The 19,520-nt window shown below is 41.2% G+C and overlaps 1 protein-coding gene across 1 annotated transcript in view; it reads left to right on the top strand.

Annotated features, from left to right (window-relative positions):
• Window positions 1-1,334: 1,334 nt before the first annotated feature.
• The window catches only part of LOC122774677 (endoprotease bli-like), an 84,657-nt gene continuing 66,471 nt past the window's right edge, over window positions 1,335-19,520 (top strand). The window contains exons 1-8 of the mRNA XM_044034150.1: window positions 1,335-1,422; window positions 1,531-1,568; window positions 2,316-2,395; window positions 3,380-3,468; window positions 5,492-5,664; window positions 6,928-7,143; window positions 7,756-7,859; window positions 18,870-18,983. Coding sequence (XP_043890085.1) covers window positions 1,335-1,422; window positions 1,531-1,568; window positions 2,316-2,395; window positions 3,380-3,468; window positions 5,492-5,664; window positions 6,928-7,143; window positions 7,756-7,859; window positions 18,870-18,983 — 902 coding nt within the window. The remainder of the gene's footprint in view (window positions 1,423-1,530; window positions 1,569-2,315; window positions 2,396-3,379; window positions 3,469-5,491; window positions 5,665-6,927; window positions 7,144-7,755; window positions 7,860-18,869; window positions 18,984-19,520) is intronic.

Below are 19,520 nucleotides of genomic sequence, written 5' to 3'. Positions count from 1 at the left end.
TAGAGGATGTAGCAGGTTGACCTGGCATGGCATGGCACAGCGTGGCAACGCAGTCTCCAATTAGGCTGCACTCACTCAGGGCTCCATCCTGCCTTGGCTAAACACAATCAGGCCTTAAAAGTGAAACCGACTTCAGGTTACCATGACAACGTGGAGGCACTGCCTGCATAGAACAAAAGCTTGCGGGTCCCGGTGTGTGTGTGTGTGTGTTTGTGTGATTGAAAGAGAGGGATAGAGTGATGTGTGGTAGAGCGGGCCCTGCCCTCCTGGGGCCCTCATTTATTTGTCTCTCGCTGGTGTAGCAGGCAGAGATGGAGGAGGAGGAGGTGGCAGTGGTGGTTGGGGTGAGGGCAGTGGGAGGAGAGTGAGGGGGCAAATGAAAGAGTGGATAAAAAAAAGATGCAAGGGGGTGAGAAGTGGAAATGGAAAAAGTGGCAGAATAAGTGAAATTAAAATTTGGGGACTTGACATGATTCTTGAGTCTGTTCACTTTGCCATCAGTCATGTGTTAATAACTCAAACGGCAAAGGCTTTATCTTGACAAAAACTTGACTTGAAAACCTCACTCCTTTACTTTTTTGGCAAACCAATTACACCTATTAGCATGGCACTCACAAGTCAAAAACGTAATGACCTGTCTCCTACACTCAAAGTTCAAATGACATGAAACAGCAGTGCTACCTTTGCCATGGTAAGAAAAGGAAACAGTGAGAAGTACTTAGGCATGTCTGAATGCTTTTATGGCATCAAACCATTAGAAATGAGAAAATGATCCGCACATGATCTTTTAGCACCTTTTTGGCACATAAACTTGTGCGGGGGGCATTCATTGATTTTTTTTTCTTCTGGATACAACCACAATCAGACTTACCATTCTGAATGACACACTCCCACACATTTCTGAGCATGATTTATCTGCCATCACATGGGTTGTGGACTTCAGTGCTTGTTAACCTCAGAGAAAACTGTTCTGTTGAAGCAGCTCTCGTCGACTAATGACTCCCCATAACAGTTTATCCTCTACAACAGTGACTGTAGACAATGGTACATGGATAGGAAAAAATCTTCAGATGATATCGTTCATCAGCTCCGTGGCAATCACTCATCACTGAGCCTGTGAGCTTAATGCCGAGGTCAGACCACACATTTTTAGAACTATTATGGCCTCATCTGAGAGACGTACGAGATGCAGATGCAGAAAGTCTGGCACGTTGGATTTTTGAGTCGAGCCGAGACGAACCAGGCTAGAACTGCATAAAGGAAAAGCGCCATAGATTCCATTGTTTGTTTAAAGTGTACTTTCCCCTACGGTCCAGTTATCCGTCTCAGCCACGATGACTTGTCAGCTCGGGTACCGCCGTGGATTCTGTCCTTCCTGTGTGTCAGGTCACTGTGATCACCTAATAGGACAGAGTGACCATAGTAACAGACTGTTAATAAAGATTGTTTAGTCTGACCTGGGCTTGAATTAATGAAATAACCCTGCTTTGATTAGATTGTAATAATTTTTTTTATTTTTTTGTCTTTCAGGATTAGATTACACAAACAAAGACCTGAAGAGAAACTTTGTAAGTAATGTTAGACCTCATATTTTTTGAACAACAACACCACACTGTGTTAAAGCTTTTTTTTTTTTTGTCCTTTCACAAAATGATATTATATACATAGTCATTAGTGATATTTGATACAAACTATAGTGGATGTTCACTAGAGGAAAAACATGGCATTGGCCCTCACTTAAACTGGTCAAATTCTCCTTTACTGTAAAACCTTACACAATAAGTTTCATACAATAACCAGGCTGTTTTATTCTGCAGGGCTGCTGTGACAGTGACACTGGCTCGTCATAAAGCATATGTGGGGTAGCAGTGTTGTTTGCTTCTGCCTTGTCATTTATAATCCTATAGGCTGTTTAAAGTCAACTTGTACTTTGTCAGAGCAGATTGTCTGGCATGGATAAGCCTGGCTGGGAAGAAAGGGGGGAGGGAGAGAGGGAGAGGGAGAGAGGGAGAGAGAGAGAGAGAGAGAGATGTAAAATTACTCATGTTTAGTTTGCTGCCAAGACAGCCTCACCCTGCTTTACCCATATACACTCACAAACAAGTAATTAAACATGTTCCCTTTTATGATGCACACACATTAGTGACGTGCACACAGAAACGGGGCATCTCTTCAGTGACAGTGATTGCCATCTCTCACAAAAAATATGCTGACAGACTACTGTAAATTAAGTGCCGCTATCAAGAGGGTTTTTTTATTTTTATTTTTATTTTTTTATGCGCAATTTATTTGTTTTCTGTCTGACTTACCGACAGGAGGCCCTCGCCAGTTTAGATCTCTGCGCATCTTACGGTTTTGCAGACGATCCCATGCCCATCAAGGATGAGGAGAACAGGTAATTACTGTTGTCCTTTTGTGTCTCTGATAGCAGACGAATCAATTTCACCCAGAATTTTTTTTGCCTATCATTATCAAAAACACTGTGTAAGGATTACTTAGAGCGAAAGAAGCATTTAATCCTCACATGTCATATGCATAACATACAGTAGGTAAACTGAGCAGCCACTGTTATTCTTAAATAAGTTAAAATGTACGATTGTGCAGTTTTATATCGTAATAAAGAGAAAATGGATTTTCATTATTATCCTGGTCTTTTCAAAAATGACAAAAGTGATATACTTTGCCTCTGCATTTATTAAATTCTAGGTCTCTACTGTATTAAACATGCATTGGTTTTAAATATTTCACAAGGGAACCAAAATGCTGGAGTGCCTGTACTTTGAAACACATACAGAAAGTGTATTTTTGACATATTCAGATATAGAAACTTTGGTCAAAGATAATCACTGTTTATTTCGTCGTAATCAGGCCGTACATGTATAGAGGAGCTTTAGGGAAAGAAGAATAGTTGACCTTTTCTTTCTTTTTGTCTCACATTTGACTGTGAAGTAGATTGAAAATCTCTCTTCATTCATTTAGACATAAGCATTGTGTAATTGAGGCCTGGGCGCATTTCCAAGATGGCTGCTGAGTGGTGACCTATAATTTGACCATCGATGAAAATAAATGCTTTAATGAACTTTTTTTCCCCTGGAAGCTGCAACAACAGAAAACCTTTTAGTTGATTTAAGAGTTAAAATGGGTTTTTATGACGCTTTTATAAGGTATCTTTATGTTTTCAGTGTGTGCGGCGTTTTTCACTTGACTTTTGTATCTCTTGTACCTTGTGTTTGTCTGCATCAGTCTAAAATTGGGAATGCACTGTGTGAAATTGTCTGTCCCGGCTTAATTTGGGGGGCATGCTTAGGTCAGCACAAAATAAAGAAATCTCACATGTGTCTCAGTATGTGGCTAACATCTTATTCCCGCTCTATTTCAGTCATGGCACACGGTGTGCAGGGGAAGTTGCCATGGAGGCCAACAACTCCTACTGCGGTGTGGGCATTGCCTTCAATGCCAGGATTGGAGGTGAGGAGAAGAACGTCGCCTTATAGAGACAGTAGGAGGCAGTGCATTGTGGGTGTAGTGCATCAGCCAGAACTATGATACGATATGGAATGGATTTATGATAACAGTGCAGTAAATGATCATGTTTTAGCAGAGAATAATAATCTGTTCTCCTATGAGGGCTGTGAGCTCTGACAACTCTATCGCTAATATTCTTAGTCTTAAATTTTAGTTGTGCCATTTTTTTGGTTGTAACTTTGGTGAAGGATTAATTAATGCTCAATCAAATATTTTTTATAGGTCACACTATAAAAATCATTATACTGTATGGTCATGATAGCATTGCTGAAAGAACTCAACTACGACTTAAAGCATGGAATATATATATATATATATATATATATATATATATATATATATAAAAACATAAAAAAGGAATCCCTCAGATGAACTCTGACACTTGACCTCTGCTCGGTGATCTTTCACCCTTCACCTCCCCTCATTTGTCAAAGCCTGATGAGAGCCTCTTGTAGAAAAAGAAAAGAAATGAAAAAGAGAGGGAAAGAAACGGTTTGTGAAGCAAGACCATGAATCTCTTTCCACGGTTAGTCTTAATTTCACCTTGCTGAGTCTATTTTATCTGGACTCATAAACAGAGTCTGGCACAGACTAGATGAAAGGGCAAGACCCGAATGAAAGATGCATGTTGAACTGCTGGGTGCTGTGGAGCCCTGTGCTCGCTGTCTTGACAGTGAGAGATGCCTGAGCTGAGTTCTTATCCATGCGCCTGCTTTTCTGTGCGCTTATGTTTTCAAGTAGCCTTGTTAGATGTGATCTTTGAATGCACATATAAGCAAAATGGGATGAAGGGAAGGCAAATAAAGCCTAGTGAATCAGCGACATGCACTGCAAGCAGCTTATTTAATACAGTTAAAAGAAAAGCAGGGTGTTGGATTTTGCATGCACATCTGTCATTAGCTGCCCTCTGTTTCTGCTGGGATTATTTGAACAAAGCCTCAGCCGGTCCTTTTCACCCACACAGATGCCTTTCATCAGTTTTTTCCATCAGGATCAGACAATCTGTAGCATCACTGCAGTGTCACTGCTCAGTTGTGCTCATTCCAGACATGCACTGAAATCCCAAAATCTTTTTGGCGATTGTCCAGAGTGTGACGAAGCTGCTCTGGACGTTCTCTGGAGATTCTTCTGCCAGCTCCTTAGTCTAATCTCTGGATAATGACTGAGTGCGCTAATGTGAAAACGCAGCAGGAGAAACCCTGAATACTTTAAATGGACGAGTGTCCCGCCTCCGACATGCTGAGGCCATGAATCCTCACTTGGATCCTTCAAAGATTACGTGGGGAATACCTGATCCCAATTTTTGTGAAATTATCCAGAGGTTATCTCTGAAAAGGGATTTGGTATTATTTTGTTTTTCTACACAACAGTGTATGTTGATCTATGGGCTTCTACGTCCACAGGCTTATTGCTCTACAATATGTCTACATATGATCTAATAAGGCAAGGTAGTTTTATTTATTGAGTACTGGAGTACATAGGCAGATTTAAGGTACTCAAAACAACACAGCAACTGAAATAATAAGAAATCATTGCAATGGAAAATTGCAATCTGTAGCAAATTAAAAAGAGTGTAGAAGAAAATTTAGTGCAGTAAAAAAAAGTATTAAACACCTAAAAACATACAAGAAATCATTAAATAAATAAACTACAAGAAGAAAAAGAAAAAACATAGGGGAAGAATAGAATTGGAGTTATGTAATACTATATTAAAAACCAGTATAGGTAAAAACATTTTTCATCGAGATTAAAAAACCTACAATGAATGAATGTTTCTAAGACCATCATTAGATGTTCAAGGTCCTTATTGTAAAAACATTTCTTGATGAGTTGTGAGTAAATGAAGAAATGACCAACTGTCGTCTGTGGTCATCCCCACGCTGCAACACATTTCCTCACGAGTTTATATTTGGAACGCAAACCTCCCTCTGAACTCTGACCTCTGTGACCTTTTCCGTCCGCCCAGGTATCCATCTGTTGAACGGCTCTGTCACGGATGCCATGGAGGCCACCGCTCTGACCTTCAACATCCACTTCATCGACATCTATGTCTGCAGTTGGGGCCCGCGGGACGATGGGGCCGAGGTGGATGGGCCGCACAGCCTGACAGAGCAAGCCCTGCGGCTAGGAACTCACAAGGCACGGCTTTCATCTCTAAGTTCACACTTGTGTGTCTGTCAGAGACACAGCAGACACATGCTGTCAGCACAGCTCACACTGGAACAACATTGGATTATCTTTCCACATTTAGATGCTAATTCCCTTTTTTAAACCTTATCATGTAAATGTCCATGCCTAGTTATCCAAGTTATTTACTGTTTCCTGTTTCTAATGAATATGAAGAACATTAGTTCACCTTTTGTTTACAAATGATGATGACGACAATGACGGGGTAAACAAACAAAAGCACCGCATGCTGAATGTGGACTGATGAGGAGACCGAGTTTGTGCTCTGCCAGGTCAAAGAACTGAATATAAAGTCAAACTTTAGCCTGACATGGTACCAAGTCGCTGGCAGCAGAAGTTGTTTTGGTCTGTGACGTAATAGATTTACCAGAAACTACATTATTCTAACAAACTGAAAGGACACATTTCATTTAGCAAAGTGATGTCCTGCTAGTTTCTGTATTCTGGGACAAGGGCAGTAGTCTTATTAAACAGTGTAGAGTGAGAGAGTAGAGGGAGGGTAGATATATTTCCAGTTATGAATGAGAGTGAATTTGGATGAGAGAGAATTTAGTGTCGCTGTCTGTAGAAGTGATAAGATTATATCATGGGTCACCAAACTATAGTGCGAGTAATTATCATTAAACGTTGAGTCCATGTGCAGAGTAGTTGTACTGTCGGACAGGCAGGAAAAGGTTTATTACACTGTGATAAAGTTTTCAAACCTATTTCTGTTATAGTAAAGAAAATACATAAACTTAAAAAACAAAATGTATTGTAAAATATCAAGAGCCAGGTTTCTCCAGTTAAAGTAGAGCCATGGTTTCTGACTTCTTATAAATAATGTTTTAAGCTCAGCGCTCTCTGAAAACAGCTTCATTTTCTTGTCCTCTTACTTTAGGAGTTTGGGTCGAATTCGCTAACTGTGCACTAACAAGTGTCTTTGGCTTTTCATGTTAAAGTTCATGCTTATGAACCGAGAACATGGTGATAAGATACTCTTGCATCTGTAAGTACAGATTTCAGGACACACAATATAAGGTTTTTACCCTAATCACAAAGTTTCTGTCCGTCTTTATGTCATTCCACATTATGTCAGTACTATTTTATTGTTATTATATATTACATGGATCAACAACAGTACGTGTGTGTAATGCTCTGCTCTGGATCCAATTTGTACTTGATGAAAAAGATGTTTTTCATCTTTTTTTTTTCGTTATTATGTTTGTGTTTCAGGGTCGAGGTGGGAAGGGCAGCCTCTTTGTGTGGGCGGCAGGTAACGGTGGAATGCAACAGGATCATTGCGGTGCAGACGGTTACGTTAACTCCATCCACACCATCGCCATCGGCGCTGTCACTCACACAGGGAAGCCCGCCTACTACGGCGAGCCCTGCCCCGGGGTTGCGGCTGTCACTCTAACTGGGGCGAATGTGGGAGGCTCACTGCCTTTGGTTAGTGTGTACTGGCTAATGAATCACAACAGAGTTGATCATTAATGAGCACAAATCTACTCTGTACATTGTGTGTGTGTGTGTGTGTGTGTTCCAACAACTCTGCTCTTTGACTGTTGTGAGCTGTTAGAAGCCTGTTAAAGAGCAGTTACCTGTGTGTTATTTCTATATTACACACACACTCATGTACACACTCACAGAACCAAACGAGTGTTAATTGGAGGTAAAGCATGGCTGTAGTGGCTGAGATAGTTAGAGGAAGAAGTCGAGGTGTTGATGGGGGAAGTAACAGTGAAAAGCCAGGAAGAAACTGCAGCTCCTGGGCAACAGAAAGGCCAATTTTATCAGTGTGATCTTACCATAGTCTGCAGAGATGTCTGCCCTTTTCCACCGCCACACAACAGGAAGTTGTCCAACATAACACAATTATCAATTCAATTATCTTAAGTTGTGTTGACATGTTCTAATGATAGTAAGAAAAGCAAGGGCTGCTAAAAGAGTAACTGCGACATTGTTAGGACTCGTCTGAGTTCTTCACCCATTTCTAACCTGTTTCCACATACGACATCTACACATTTGTAACACTCTGCGTTTGCTTTGTTGGGTCTCCAGGTGACTGTGACCAACACTGGCGATGGATGTGTCACACACTTCCCAGGAACATCCAGTGCTGCTCCAATTGCTGCAGGAATTCTGGCTCTGGTCTTGGAAGTAAAGTGAGTGTCCACCTGAACTACTGCACCACACGCCACTGACACGACAGTGAAACAACAAATACATTACTGATTCAGGGCCTAGAACACTTGTATGATTTGATTTTAGAGTGTTTGATTATGGGTGGATCCATTTTGTGCCAATGTTTTCTAACTCTTTTTCAAACTCCTGTGCTTGCTGCTATTTTCTCTAACATGTGCTGTTGCATAGTGGTTAGCTCTCTTGCGTTTCCTGGAAGAAGACCTGGGTTCTCGATCCAGTCCAAACAAGGGCCTTTCTGCGTTCAGTTTGCATGTTCTCCCTGTGTGTGTGTGGGTTTTCCTCCTACAGTCCGAAAAAAACATGCAATATGTTGATTTGGTAAATTGGACAATTGACTGTCTAAATTGACTGTGAGAGTGAGAGTGGATGGTTGCCTGTCTCTATATTTGGCCCTGGCAATCTGTCCAGGGTGTACCCCGCCTTTCGCCCTACATGTCTGTCAGCTGAGATTAGCACAGTGCCCCCCCGCGACCCTCGTGTGGAGGATAAAGCGGTAGAAGATGGATATTCTGTTGCTAGAGTCACAGTTTTGGGTATGACCTTCTTCCAGTCATGTGAAGTATTAAACCTGATTTTCTTGTTGGTTCTTTAGCGTTTACTGGAAACACCACCAGAAAGTCAATGTTGTCACTTCATCAGTGTCTTCAGCAAGACACTGAATCATCAGTTGACTTTTTTAAGGGCAAACATGTTCTTTTTTTGATTTTAAACCATGCAATAATGCAAAATAAAACCCTTTGTGTACCTTAGTTTTAAAGCTAATGATCTAATATTATCATGCCTTGCCTATGAACAGTATACATAATAAACATTACTGTGTGAGAATTATTATTTAGCACATATAAGCTTATTACAATCTTACTCAAGTCAGTTTGGTTGAGCTGAGTGTTAATAATCATTTCACTGTGACTGTGTGCTATCAAGACATCAGGTCCATTTAATGTTCGACTCATTTAGACACTGGTGTTCACATGTACAGCTCCTCTGTGTAAAGTCTTGATAAGTACAGTGTATGTGTTGCAGTGTATGCGTGAAATCGCCATTAGTCTCGCTTCATTAGCCTTTCGTTTTTCTAATAAACCTTCAGTGTACAGTACAGCGCCCTCCTCCTGTTCCATGCTGTAACACAAAGACGTTTCTGTTGCAAGTCAAACTCGCTGATTTATTATTATCTTTGCAGTTAATCGCATGATAATGATTTTTTTCTTCTTATATTAACGAATTGTCTAATGAAAGCACCAGTCATCCATCATTTTCCCTGAACCCAAAGAGAGTCAGTGTTTTACATTTTTTACTTTTATCAATGACTTTAACATACCACCGTCATGAACACGACTTAAGGTTTTCTAATCAAATACACAGGGGAGTTGGTTAAATAATTATTTCAGTGGGTGTTAGAATTTAAATCCTGCACCCTTATGAGCTTTTTCTCACCTTGCCCTCCATTTTCCCTTCTGTTTTTTAAGTCCCTCTTTTGATGTAAATCATTTTTCCTCCTACCTTTTCTTTCTCCCCATTTCTGTCTAAATCTGCAGATATATCACCTTCGCTCTTTTTTCTTCCGCTCCCTCCTTTGTCTCGCCTGCCATTTCCCAAGCCCTCTTTTTCTTCATCCCTCTTAACTCGCCAGCTGTCGGTGTGGCCTCGGGCCTGGTGTTTTGTGGTGGTATCAGTGGCGTCTACGCCTCCTTCATGTTATGGATGGTACTAGAGGCTGGCTTTACTGCTCCAGCTGTCATCCCACAGCGTCTCAGTCTCAGTTGCTCGGCTGTAAAATGGAGCGCAGCTCCCCTGGGCAAGGCGACTCCCAGGACATTACTGTTAAAGGCTTTGTCGTGACCCACTGCTACTGACTAAACTATATATCACCTCTCTTGCTCAAATCGGCAGCATTCTGCTCACGTCTTTATGGAGCTGTGCTCTCTCTCTCTCTCTCTCTCTGTATATCTTCCTGGGTCTCGCTCTCCCTCTTTGTCTGTTTCTCACACTTGTTCATTCTGTGTCTCACTCTTTCCCCCCACATTTCACACAAACTCACACAGTCATATATTCTGCCACAGTGCAATCCTGGAGTTTTTTTTTTTCTTTCTCTGATCCCCATTTATCAGAAGCAATCTGCCTCATCTAGAAAATCCACAACCACCAGAGCAGTCGTATCTACAGACAGGAGGAGGGCACGTTTGCTACGACATTAAAATTGACATGTGGAAGCGATGGTTTTCAACCTGTGGGACAGGCTACCTCAGAGATTAGCAGGATTTATTTGAGAGATCATCAATATGAAGAAAAGGGATAAGACCAAAGCAACTGTTGAAATTATTTCTCACTTTTTTTTTTCACGGGGGATGCTGTGCCAATCTCAGCTGACATAGGGCGATAGGCGGGGTACATCCTGGACACTTCGCCAGTCCATCACAGGGCCTCATATAGAGAGACGAACAACCATTCACTCTCACACACACTTACAATCAATTTAGAGTGTCCAATTGACCTAATCCCCATATTGCATGGTTTTGGGCTGTGGGAGGAAACCGGAGAACCCAGAGAAAACCCACACACACAGACATGCAAACTCTATGCAGAAAGACCCTTGTTCCGATCAGGGTCTCGAGTTCAATATTTATATACTTTATATAATAATTAATAATACATTTTATTTATAAGGCACTTTCCATTGCAAAATGAGCTCAAAGAGTACCCCGTTTGTAACAATAAAATCAATTTAACAAGTAGCGATAAAAGCACGATGGAGTTAAATAATAAAATGTCTCTTAAAAAGGAACTTTTTTATAGATATAGAAATATTCATGCACAGTCTTTGGTGCCCTAAGAGGGTCAGGGAGGGCGTGGAGAAGAAGGTCCGGTCCCACATATCTCAAGTCCATTCTGATAGTCCATATCCCCTGATTTTTAATTAATTCTAAAGGCCAGGTCAGGTTTCTCACTTAAAGTGTAACCGACTTCTCATATAATATGTTACACATTGTACCATTGCAGCTGTCGAACATTAGCCCACTATTGGCCCGTTCAACGCCAGACTCTAAGGTGCAATTGTAATAACGTGTTTTTTCCCATTTTGGACGTTATTCTAATCCAACGTGCGCTGAAAAAACTTGTGGAGGAAACCTGCAGATTGTCAGCTGCAGGTGAACAGAAATGCAAACTGCACTTTTCCTTCTCATACATATGCATTCATGGGAGAGTAGTAGGAGAAAATGGAAGGAGATGTATTATGAGCGACTCATTATGAAATTGCCTGTATGTTTGCAAACTGCGGGGAGATATGCACATCTGCTTTGCTGTGAAAATTCTCTCTCTCTTAAATGCATGTGTAGTGCAGGGACCTTGGTTGATTGCATATGGGAAACTTCTAGATGGCCGTAATCTTTTACTTTTCTGGTAGGTGGCTCCATTATGAATAAAGGGAGGCCCACTCAATTGCACTTTAATACCACCTGCTGCAAATTACGGTTATGGGGTGGTGATATGCGGTAATTAGGCGATTACTACACTGAATGCGGTTTCTGTGACCTGACAAAGTTGCTGTTACACAACGCTCGCAAACATATGTACATCTGCCCCCTGGCCTTGAGTCTCATATTCGTACAATTTAGTGGTGGAATGAATCATAGGGAACATGGAGAGGAGAGGAGAGGATATACAACAACATTCTGTGGCAGGAAGTGAATCAGAGGTATTATGGTACGCATCTTAACCACTAGGCTTCCAGGATGCCCATTTTTTGTCATTTATAGTATAATGTGAAGGTCTTTTGCTGGCAGCAGGTAAAATTACAACATACAGTGCTGATAGAAAATAGCAGAGGGTCTAAATGGGCTCACCATGTGTTGATGTCTAGGTTATCAGAATGGTTTCCAGCGTGTTGCTGCCCTAACAGTGTCAGAGTGTCACTGCCCGTCTGTCTCTCTAAGGCTGTGTTGGCCTGTGTGTGTGTGTGTGTGTTCCCATCTGCCTCTATCCATCCCCCATGACGGCTGTCCAACAAACCATCCGGGCAAATCAATTCCTCACTCATCCACTTTGTCAGTCTTTCTGTCACAGAATGTTTGTTCACTTTATCACAATGTCAGCCTCTCTGTCACTTTATCTCCGTTCCGCTCGTCCATCCACAAGCAGGTCTGTCTGATTTCCTGGAACGGAGCCTAACATTTGATTTCATTTGGCCTTATTTTACTTGGATTTTCTGCTAATGCTGAATTTGTTTCGATGGTCTGTCTTCAGAAATGGATCCGATGAATGATCATGTATAATAATCTTGCTCCTTTAACCTGTTGGTCAGCTCAGACATTTAATGGTTTAGTGATGAGACATCAAAATAACGTCCTTGTAAAGCTCCACGCTGACTCTGTTGAGTAATAATGGGCCACTTGCATTATTCAAAGTAAAATGATCATTTTAGTCCATTGTAGGCAAATTGAAATAATATTAAAATGTGGAAAATATGCTGCAGTATAAGATTATGTATCGTAATTTAGCATATATGTATTATTCTAACAAATCGCTGTTCTGTTTTACAATTCTTTCACCCTTTTCCCACATTTTCAAGTCTCTTAATTCTCCCCTGACCTTTTTCGAAACCCTAGAGTCATTCCCATCTGTGTGTATTTGCATGTGCATGTCTTTGCCCCATTTAAGATGCTAAGTCATATTCTGTGCCAGGACAAAAAGTCAATATTTCACATCACATACTATCTCCACTTTTGCAGAACATACAGTATATTCACTAAGCAGTGCACACACAACTGTGGACATGCACAGGTGCAAATACATTATGTTTATATGCAGTATGCACATGTGCACACTCACATACATGTGCACAACTTACATGTATACGGTCCATGCACATAAATGCACGTGACTCACAGACAGAGCCATGGACGTGTGCACTCACAGTAATACACACAGACAAATACAGACATCCATGATACAAACTGTCCACGGTCGCGCAGTCACACATTCACAGCCGTGTGTGTTTGTGTGTACTCATTAGGTGCAGAAATCGGGGCCATGCTGGTGGAGTGTATTTAAAGGCAATTGCAGGCATGCCGTTATTGGACTTGGCCTAATTGATAAACCCATTAGTTACACTTGTTCAGATAACATGGAAGGAATCGCAGTCTGCTCACAGTCGCTCCAAATGGGTTCACTTAGGCTTAGAGTGCAGCACATTAAGACAAGATTACAGAGGGATGTGCAGCATATAACCAATCCACGCCTCGCTACTATGAGATTAATAGAGAAAAACTAAGGACAGAGATGAGGGAACATTGGACTCTGGAGGTGCACAGCCTGCGGACACTCTTTATGTGTGTAATTGTGGAGCAGGGGGTGCTGCGTTTGTCTGTGTCTCTGTTTTTCTGCATGTTTGCTCATCTACACATGTTGCATATGACGCAGGAGGTCTTCTCGTGTGTATACAATATGTGTTTTGGCATGTATGGTTTTGTGTGAGTGGATTGTTGTTGGGGGGGTTGTAACTAAAGCTGTGTTATGGCTGTGCAGAAGATCTTAATGGGAGGTGTCCAAGTAGAAGATGTGCTGCCTGCGATGAGACAGTGAGCTTTAAACTGCTGCTTGTCTTGTACCAGCAAATTACACTCTGCTGACTAACAAGCTCCAATGTTGAGGATAGTTTTTTATCAGTTAGCATACGTATGGTTCATGGTGAACTGCAGACTATTTCTGACGTGGGGGTGGTGATATTTATTGTTTTCCGCTGCCCTTCATGTGTTAAATTGGAACCGTTCAAGCCAATAAATTATACATGTTTAATAATTATTTTCCTGTAAGTTTTTTTGTTTTTGTACACAGCTCTAGGGCTAATATTGGTCTGTTGGTTTGTCTGTCAGGTTATACTGAAACCAGTATTTTTGTCATTTGTTATATTTTGCAGTAGTTTTTAGCATTCTGCTCCACATTTAAATATTACCATTATCACCTATTGTATTGATTGCCTTGATTACGTTGTTGTGCTGAGTGAATGAATGCTGATGACTCGCTGGTGATCTCCAACCTTTCGTCCAGTGCCACCATGAGGTTGTCATTTCAGGTTTAGAGTGAATTCTAATGACTATTGTATGGATTGTCCTTGCGATGAACACAGCCCCATAGGGGTTGTATACAGTATCTTAAATAATAGTGAGCATAATATGCAGTAAACCTCCCAGAGTCCCATCCCCCCATTCTACTCAAATGCGACATGCGTCTGAACGTTGATGGATTTATGAAGTAACACACAGGACATATTATCCTTGTATGGATCCTTAAAATAAGTGCACCACACACTTCAGACATTAAAATCAGAAAGTGCTGTGCTACACACTCTGAAACTAGAAAGGACTCGTTCTGCTTCCTTGCACCAGATGTTTTTTTTTTTTAAACATTTTTCTTTATTATTTCCCTCTTTAATGAGATCAGTGTAAACCCTGAAATTTGAGATAAGTTGTTTTAGACTTTAAACCATGAAAATTCCCCGTAGGGCATGGAAATGTGCCACAGGAGCATGATTATATTAATTTTGTGTCACTGAACACAGTAAGTACCCGTAAAATGGAATTTAGTTTAGCATCTAACCGGCGCAAACAGCTGTGCATACAGTAGATATACTGTATATATATATATATAGAGAGAGAGAGAGATAAATTGGGCTGTAAATGAGTGAAAAGATGTAAACACAATATTAATACAGTAAATAAAATATGTACTGGTACAAATAATGCTGTGGCTGGTGCTCTGATCCCTACAGAATTACATTTTTAATGGTAGTTTTACAAAAGAGTCTTGAGTGTGATGCTTCTTATGGCCGTGGGCTGACAGTGTTATCCTCTGGGTCCTGATCTCTCTCTCTTTCATCACCCTTCCATCTTGCTGTCCCCTCGATTGCCCGTCTCTCACTCCCCTGGGCTGGACACTTTGTCCTTGCACTACCTGACTCCTCCTCATCCTGCTCTTCTTCCTCCTCCTCCTCCTTCTCGTCGCCGTCGTTGTCCTCCTCCTCCTCCTCCTCCTCTCTGCCTGGGCCCAGTGTGAGTGATAAATTATTCGTGGACCATGCTCTGAGGGCCCAGGGCTGCTCATTCCTGCACACAGAGGAGTAGCATTGATCCAGCCTGTGGTTCAACTTAATTGGAAACCCAGTTACACTAGCTTCAGACATACTCCCACACACACAAACACAGCGCCTACACAAACACACACACACACACACACACATACACACACTTGCAGACATGCGATCCATACGTGTGTAGGTGCATGGATATTACAAATGCCAACATGATTACACAACACACACATGCAGAGACACACACACACACACACACAGTCCCATATTCATTCATGCATTAAGGTGTTACAGAATTAACATCTGCCTCAGTATGAGATGATGCATGTTTTATGATTTGGCATTGCACACATGCAATGCTGTTTACACAACATTAAAACTCGGAAGAGTATCTGACACACACACACACACACACGCCGGTTTCCTGCAAAGTGTTACGTCAAACCTTAACCTTCTTCATAAAGGAAGTTCTGTGCCATTAGGACCAGGTTTTGGTCGTCATGAAGACTACCCATTCTGCAGCGTCAGTGTTTGTGCTCCTAAAGAGGAAACAAATACATGTACACACACACACTCTGACACACTTTATAGTCACTAAGTCTGCATTCTAAGTAGCACTAAAGTGGAGTAACAGTCCACAGTGGAGCAATATGGAGGCCCAGGGTTATCGATTGGACTTAGACACTGACTATCATACAGCTAATAGATTACATCAGACACATTGGAGCAGCCCAGTCAATGAGGCCTGATCCTATTAACTGGGGATTTGTAAACAGTTGTGTGCTCACTGTGAAGGCTGCTGTGCTGCTTTGTGAGCCCTGACGAGGGGATGAAGGCTGCGATGGTTTGGCTGAGGCTCATATATTGTTGCACTCTGCCCCTGCAGCCTGGATGTGTTTGTGCGCACACTCTGGACAAGAGGCTGTAATTCTGCCGTTGTAAAAGTGTTGTCACTCCTCTCGTCGGTTCCCATTTCCCCCGCTTATCCTTCAGTGGGAAACACTGACAGCTCTCCTCCACTGGCCTTTGTCACACTTTTAGGTTCTTATTTGAATACTGTTTTTTTGTAGGTTTATCTTATTGTTATTTAACAGGAGCTAATGAATCCTACTTTTTTCCCCAGAAACATTTCAGTTAAGGCTGTTTCAGTCCAGCATTTCACTTTGGTTTGATTGCTGTGATAAAGAGATAATATTGTATTGTAATTCACATGACTGGCCAACACAAACCATCCTGATATTGTAGAATCAGTCCTTTTTGCAGCTTACTTTGACTCTTAGGAAAAGCACAGGTGTAAGTAACAGCATTGGGAGTAACCGTAATTCTGCCCTGTTCACTTAAGCTCAATATCATGTTTAAGTTCCCTGGTTTCCTTATTGTGGTATGATACAGTCAAATGTGGAAAAGGCAAAGAAGTTAATTTCAGTTCAGACCTTTTTTTGTCTGTCAAGGGGAAATTTGCTTTGCAGCAGTGGTTAAAAAGACATAACACAAGACAGAACACAAAATATTGCGCGCAACCTGACAAAATTATGATACAGTGCTGCTTAAAGTGTCACAGATGATTTGACTAATTGATTAAATGCATTAATTGCATTTGGAACAAAATCAACCTTTTGTTTTTGGTGAAACTGGTGCACAAGCTGAAATCTATTTTGAAATCACCTTTAAGTAAACTTATTCTGTATGATTTTATCATATATTATCTGTCATATATATGTACACATTGGTTGTAATGCTTTTTCCCCAAAAAATAATGAGGAACAAAGATATTGCCCATATGTTTTGATTTGATCCCATAAAAAAATTGCTTTTCCAACAGCAAGAACAGCAAATACATACTCGAGCATTGACAGTGCAGAGAAAACATTGTGGTACTTCTGTGTGAATAACCTCACGAGTTACAGTAAGCGATATTTCTCTTCAGGCAGGTTGTGCTTTTTGTTATTGTTTTGTTCCTTTTTAGATCCATTTTGTGGCCGAAACATATCCTCATCCTTTGTGGGGGCAAAGAATCAGTAAACTAGGTCTTCAGCCAACAGTGTGTTTTTAAGAGCAAAATGACTTTTGTAAAATATATACTATAGATCTGTGTCACGGACGAGGAGAGAGAAAAGCCCACAGTTCAATAATTAATTCTCAAGTCGAGGGTTTTGGAGAGCCACTGATTGGGCCGATTTTTTGTTTTTTATTCTGTTATGATACAAAGGAGGCTGTTTGAAGTAATTTGTCCCAGAGAGAGCGGCTTGGAATACCATACATGCTTTGATTTAGCAAAGCAAATTTAATTTTGTTTGCTTTATGCAAACCAGCCGGGGCCGCGGGGCTTTCACTGATTCCACCAGAGGGGTGATGGTGGTGGTGGTGCTGCTGCTACTGATGATAGAAGTGGGGGGAGTGCACACAACAGAGTCACGCTGCTGCTGCTGCTAATGTAGGATACAAAGCGCACACTCATACCCACAGACGCAAACGCAGTGAGCAGCAACAGTTCAAAAGTACAAAGCCTACCACCCCCCCACACACACACACACACACACACACACACGCACACGCACACACTCCAATCCCTTTGAAATCAAAGCTTAAAATAATTGTTTGTGTGTTGTGTTTTGCTTCGTTCTATCTGTCTATTATTAGTTTTACTGCTATTATTCCTATCATGTTGTTTTTGCTGCCTGCTCTCACTGCTTGCTGGGGATTTGTTTTATGCTGCTAATGAAAGCACCTTTCCTCACTTTTTGTTCTGCTTCTTTCTTTCTTTCTTTCCCTTTTTTTTTTCTTTTTCTTTTTTACCAACCTGTGAGTGGACTACATCTGTTTATATCTGTGTCTCATATTTCCTCACACCCAACAGCAATGGAGAGGCCACTTCTTTGTTGTTTTTGTTCACATCTTTGTGCACATATTTGCAGTTAAATAAAGTATATGACGATGTATATCTTAATGTGGCTGAATAGACACCGGATAAAATGGAGTGTTGTCATAGTGAGCGGGGGGAATTACACAGTTTATCTGTGTAGTATACATAGTTGTATATATATATACTGTATATGTATAGTATTTAATTACCTTTGTTTCCCTCTCCTGTAGTGTAGAAAAGACAGTTCGTGTAGAGATGTTGAGGCACACAGTGGAGACGGTCTTTCACAGACAGAAAAATCTGCTCAGAATGGGTGGCCGAGCGGTTTCCTTCGACTCTATTGAAGTCATTTTCTTAGGGAACAATAATGAGTGGATAAAGCAGAAAAACCCAATTTCCTTTATGCTTTTTATATCCAGTAAAAGCCCTCGTTGACGACCCTTTGGTCTTTTGTTACAGAAAACTGAGCTAATATCCTCCAGCTCTCTGCGCAGTTTAAAGGTCTTAATTGGATTCCATTAGTATATTGCTTGACATGACACTTGAGTCCGCTCTATTAGAATTCCCCTGCCTGGGATTTAAAAGAAGACTTTTTCTACATTCAACTCTCTAGGCTCTTTTGTTAAATTCTCAAATATTCTTTGTTGGATTCACATTTTTTTTTTTGTAGTGACACCATTATTAAATCCTTAAGCTTGACTTGAACAGCTTTTATGTCGAGAGAACCTGCTGTAAAAGGTAAGGCAGTGACTCATCTCAACAGTTTATGTATCAATAAACCTCAGCATTAATACAGTATAAGCTTCACATGTGTGGCTGATAGAATATGCTGTAAGCCCCATAAAACACTGCTCCATCCTTTTTTCCACACAAGTCGGGAGCTTGTGTCGAGATCCCCGCAGGATTCTTTTTCAGAGTGCTACACGGAGTTGAAGTGTTTCCACTGTGGTTTCATTTGGTGTAGAACAGGGGTCGAAGGAAGGATGTGTTTGATGATATTCTGTTTTATGTCTCTTGCTCCAGCCCCGAGCTGACGTGGAGGGATGTTCAGCATTTGATCGCCAAGACAGCAAAGATTCCCAACCCCAAAGAACCAGGGTGGAACATAAATGCAGCAGGATACCATGTTCATCATAGGTATTGTGACTGTGACACTTACACACCTTTTAGTTACCAAAAAGATCATGTTGGTTCGTCCGTCAAAGTTTTGTTGTTTGTTAATATTATTATTTTGTCTCTCTTTGGTCTCTGTGGACAGAAATATCTAACAATATCAGACATAACAGAGGGAGCATTTGTGTGTGTTTACCTGCAGCACAGGGCGGGCGGGGCGGGGGGGGGAGAAGTGTTTATCCCATCAAACTGCTCAACATCAAATGAGCAATAGGAAACTTTTCAGTGGCGTAACTTTGTGTTTGCAGTCGTCTCGTTTTACGAGAGCCTTGTTGCTGTTGCCTGTGTCTGTCTTGACATAAAACATACCACTTCCTCTGTGCAGTGCAGGAAAGTCGCTGGGTGAAATGAGATCTAAACACGGCTTAATCAGCCTTCTGACAATAGTTTGAATGTAAGGGACATTTGTTTAAATCTGAAAGGCACACACACTCATTTTCACAAGTGAGGCGATTGATGTCACCACTGATACTTTGAGGCCCTCTGGAGTTTAATTGGTAA

This window comes from Solea senegalensis, linkage group LG9, assembly GCF_019176455.1.
Source record: "Solea senegalensis isolate Sse05_10M linkage group LG9, IFAPA_SoseM_1, whole genome shotgun sequence".
Classification (NCBI taxonomy): Eukaryota; Metazoa; Chordata; class Actinopteri; order Pleuronectiformes; family Soleidae; genus Solea; species Solea senegalensis.
The sequence above is the reverse complement of the archived record's forward strand: the minus strand, read 5'-3'. Positions and strand labels throughout refer to the sequence as shown.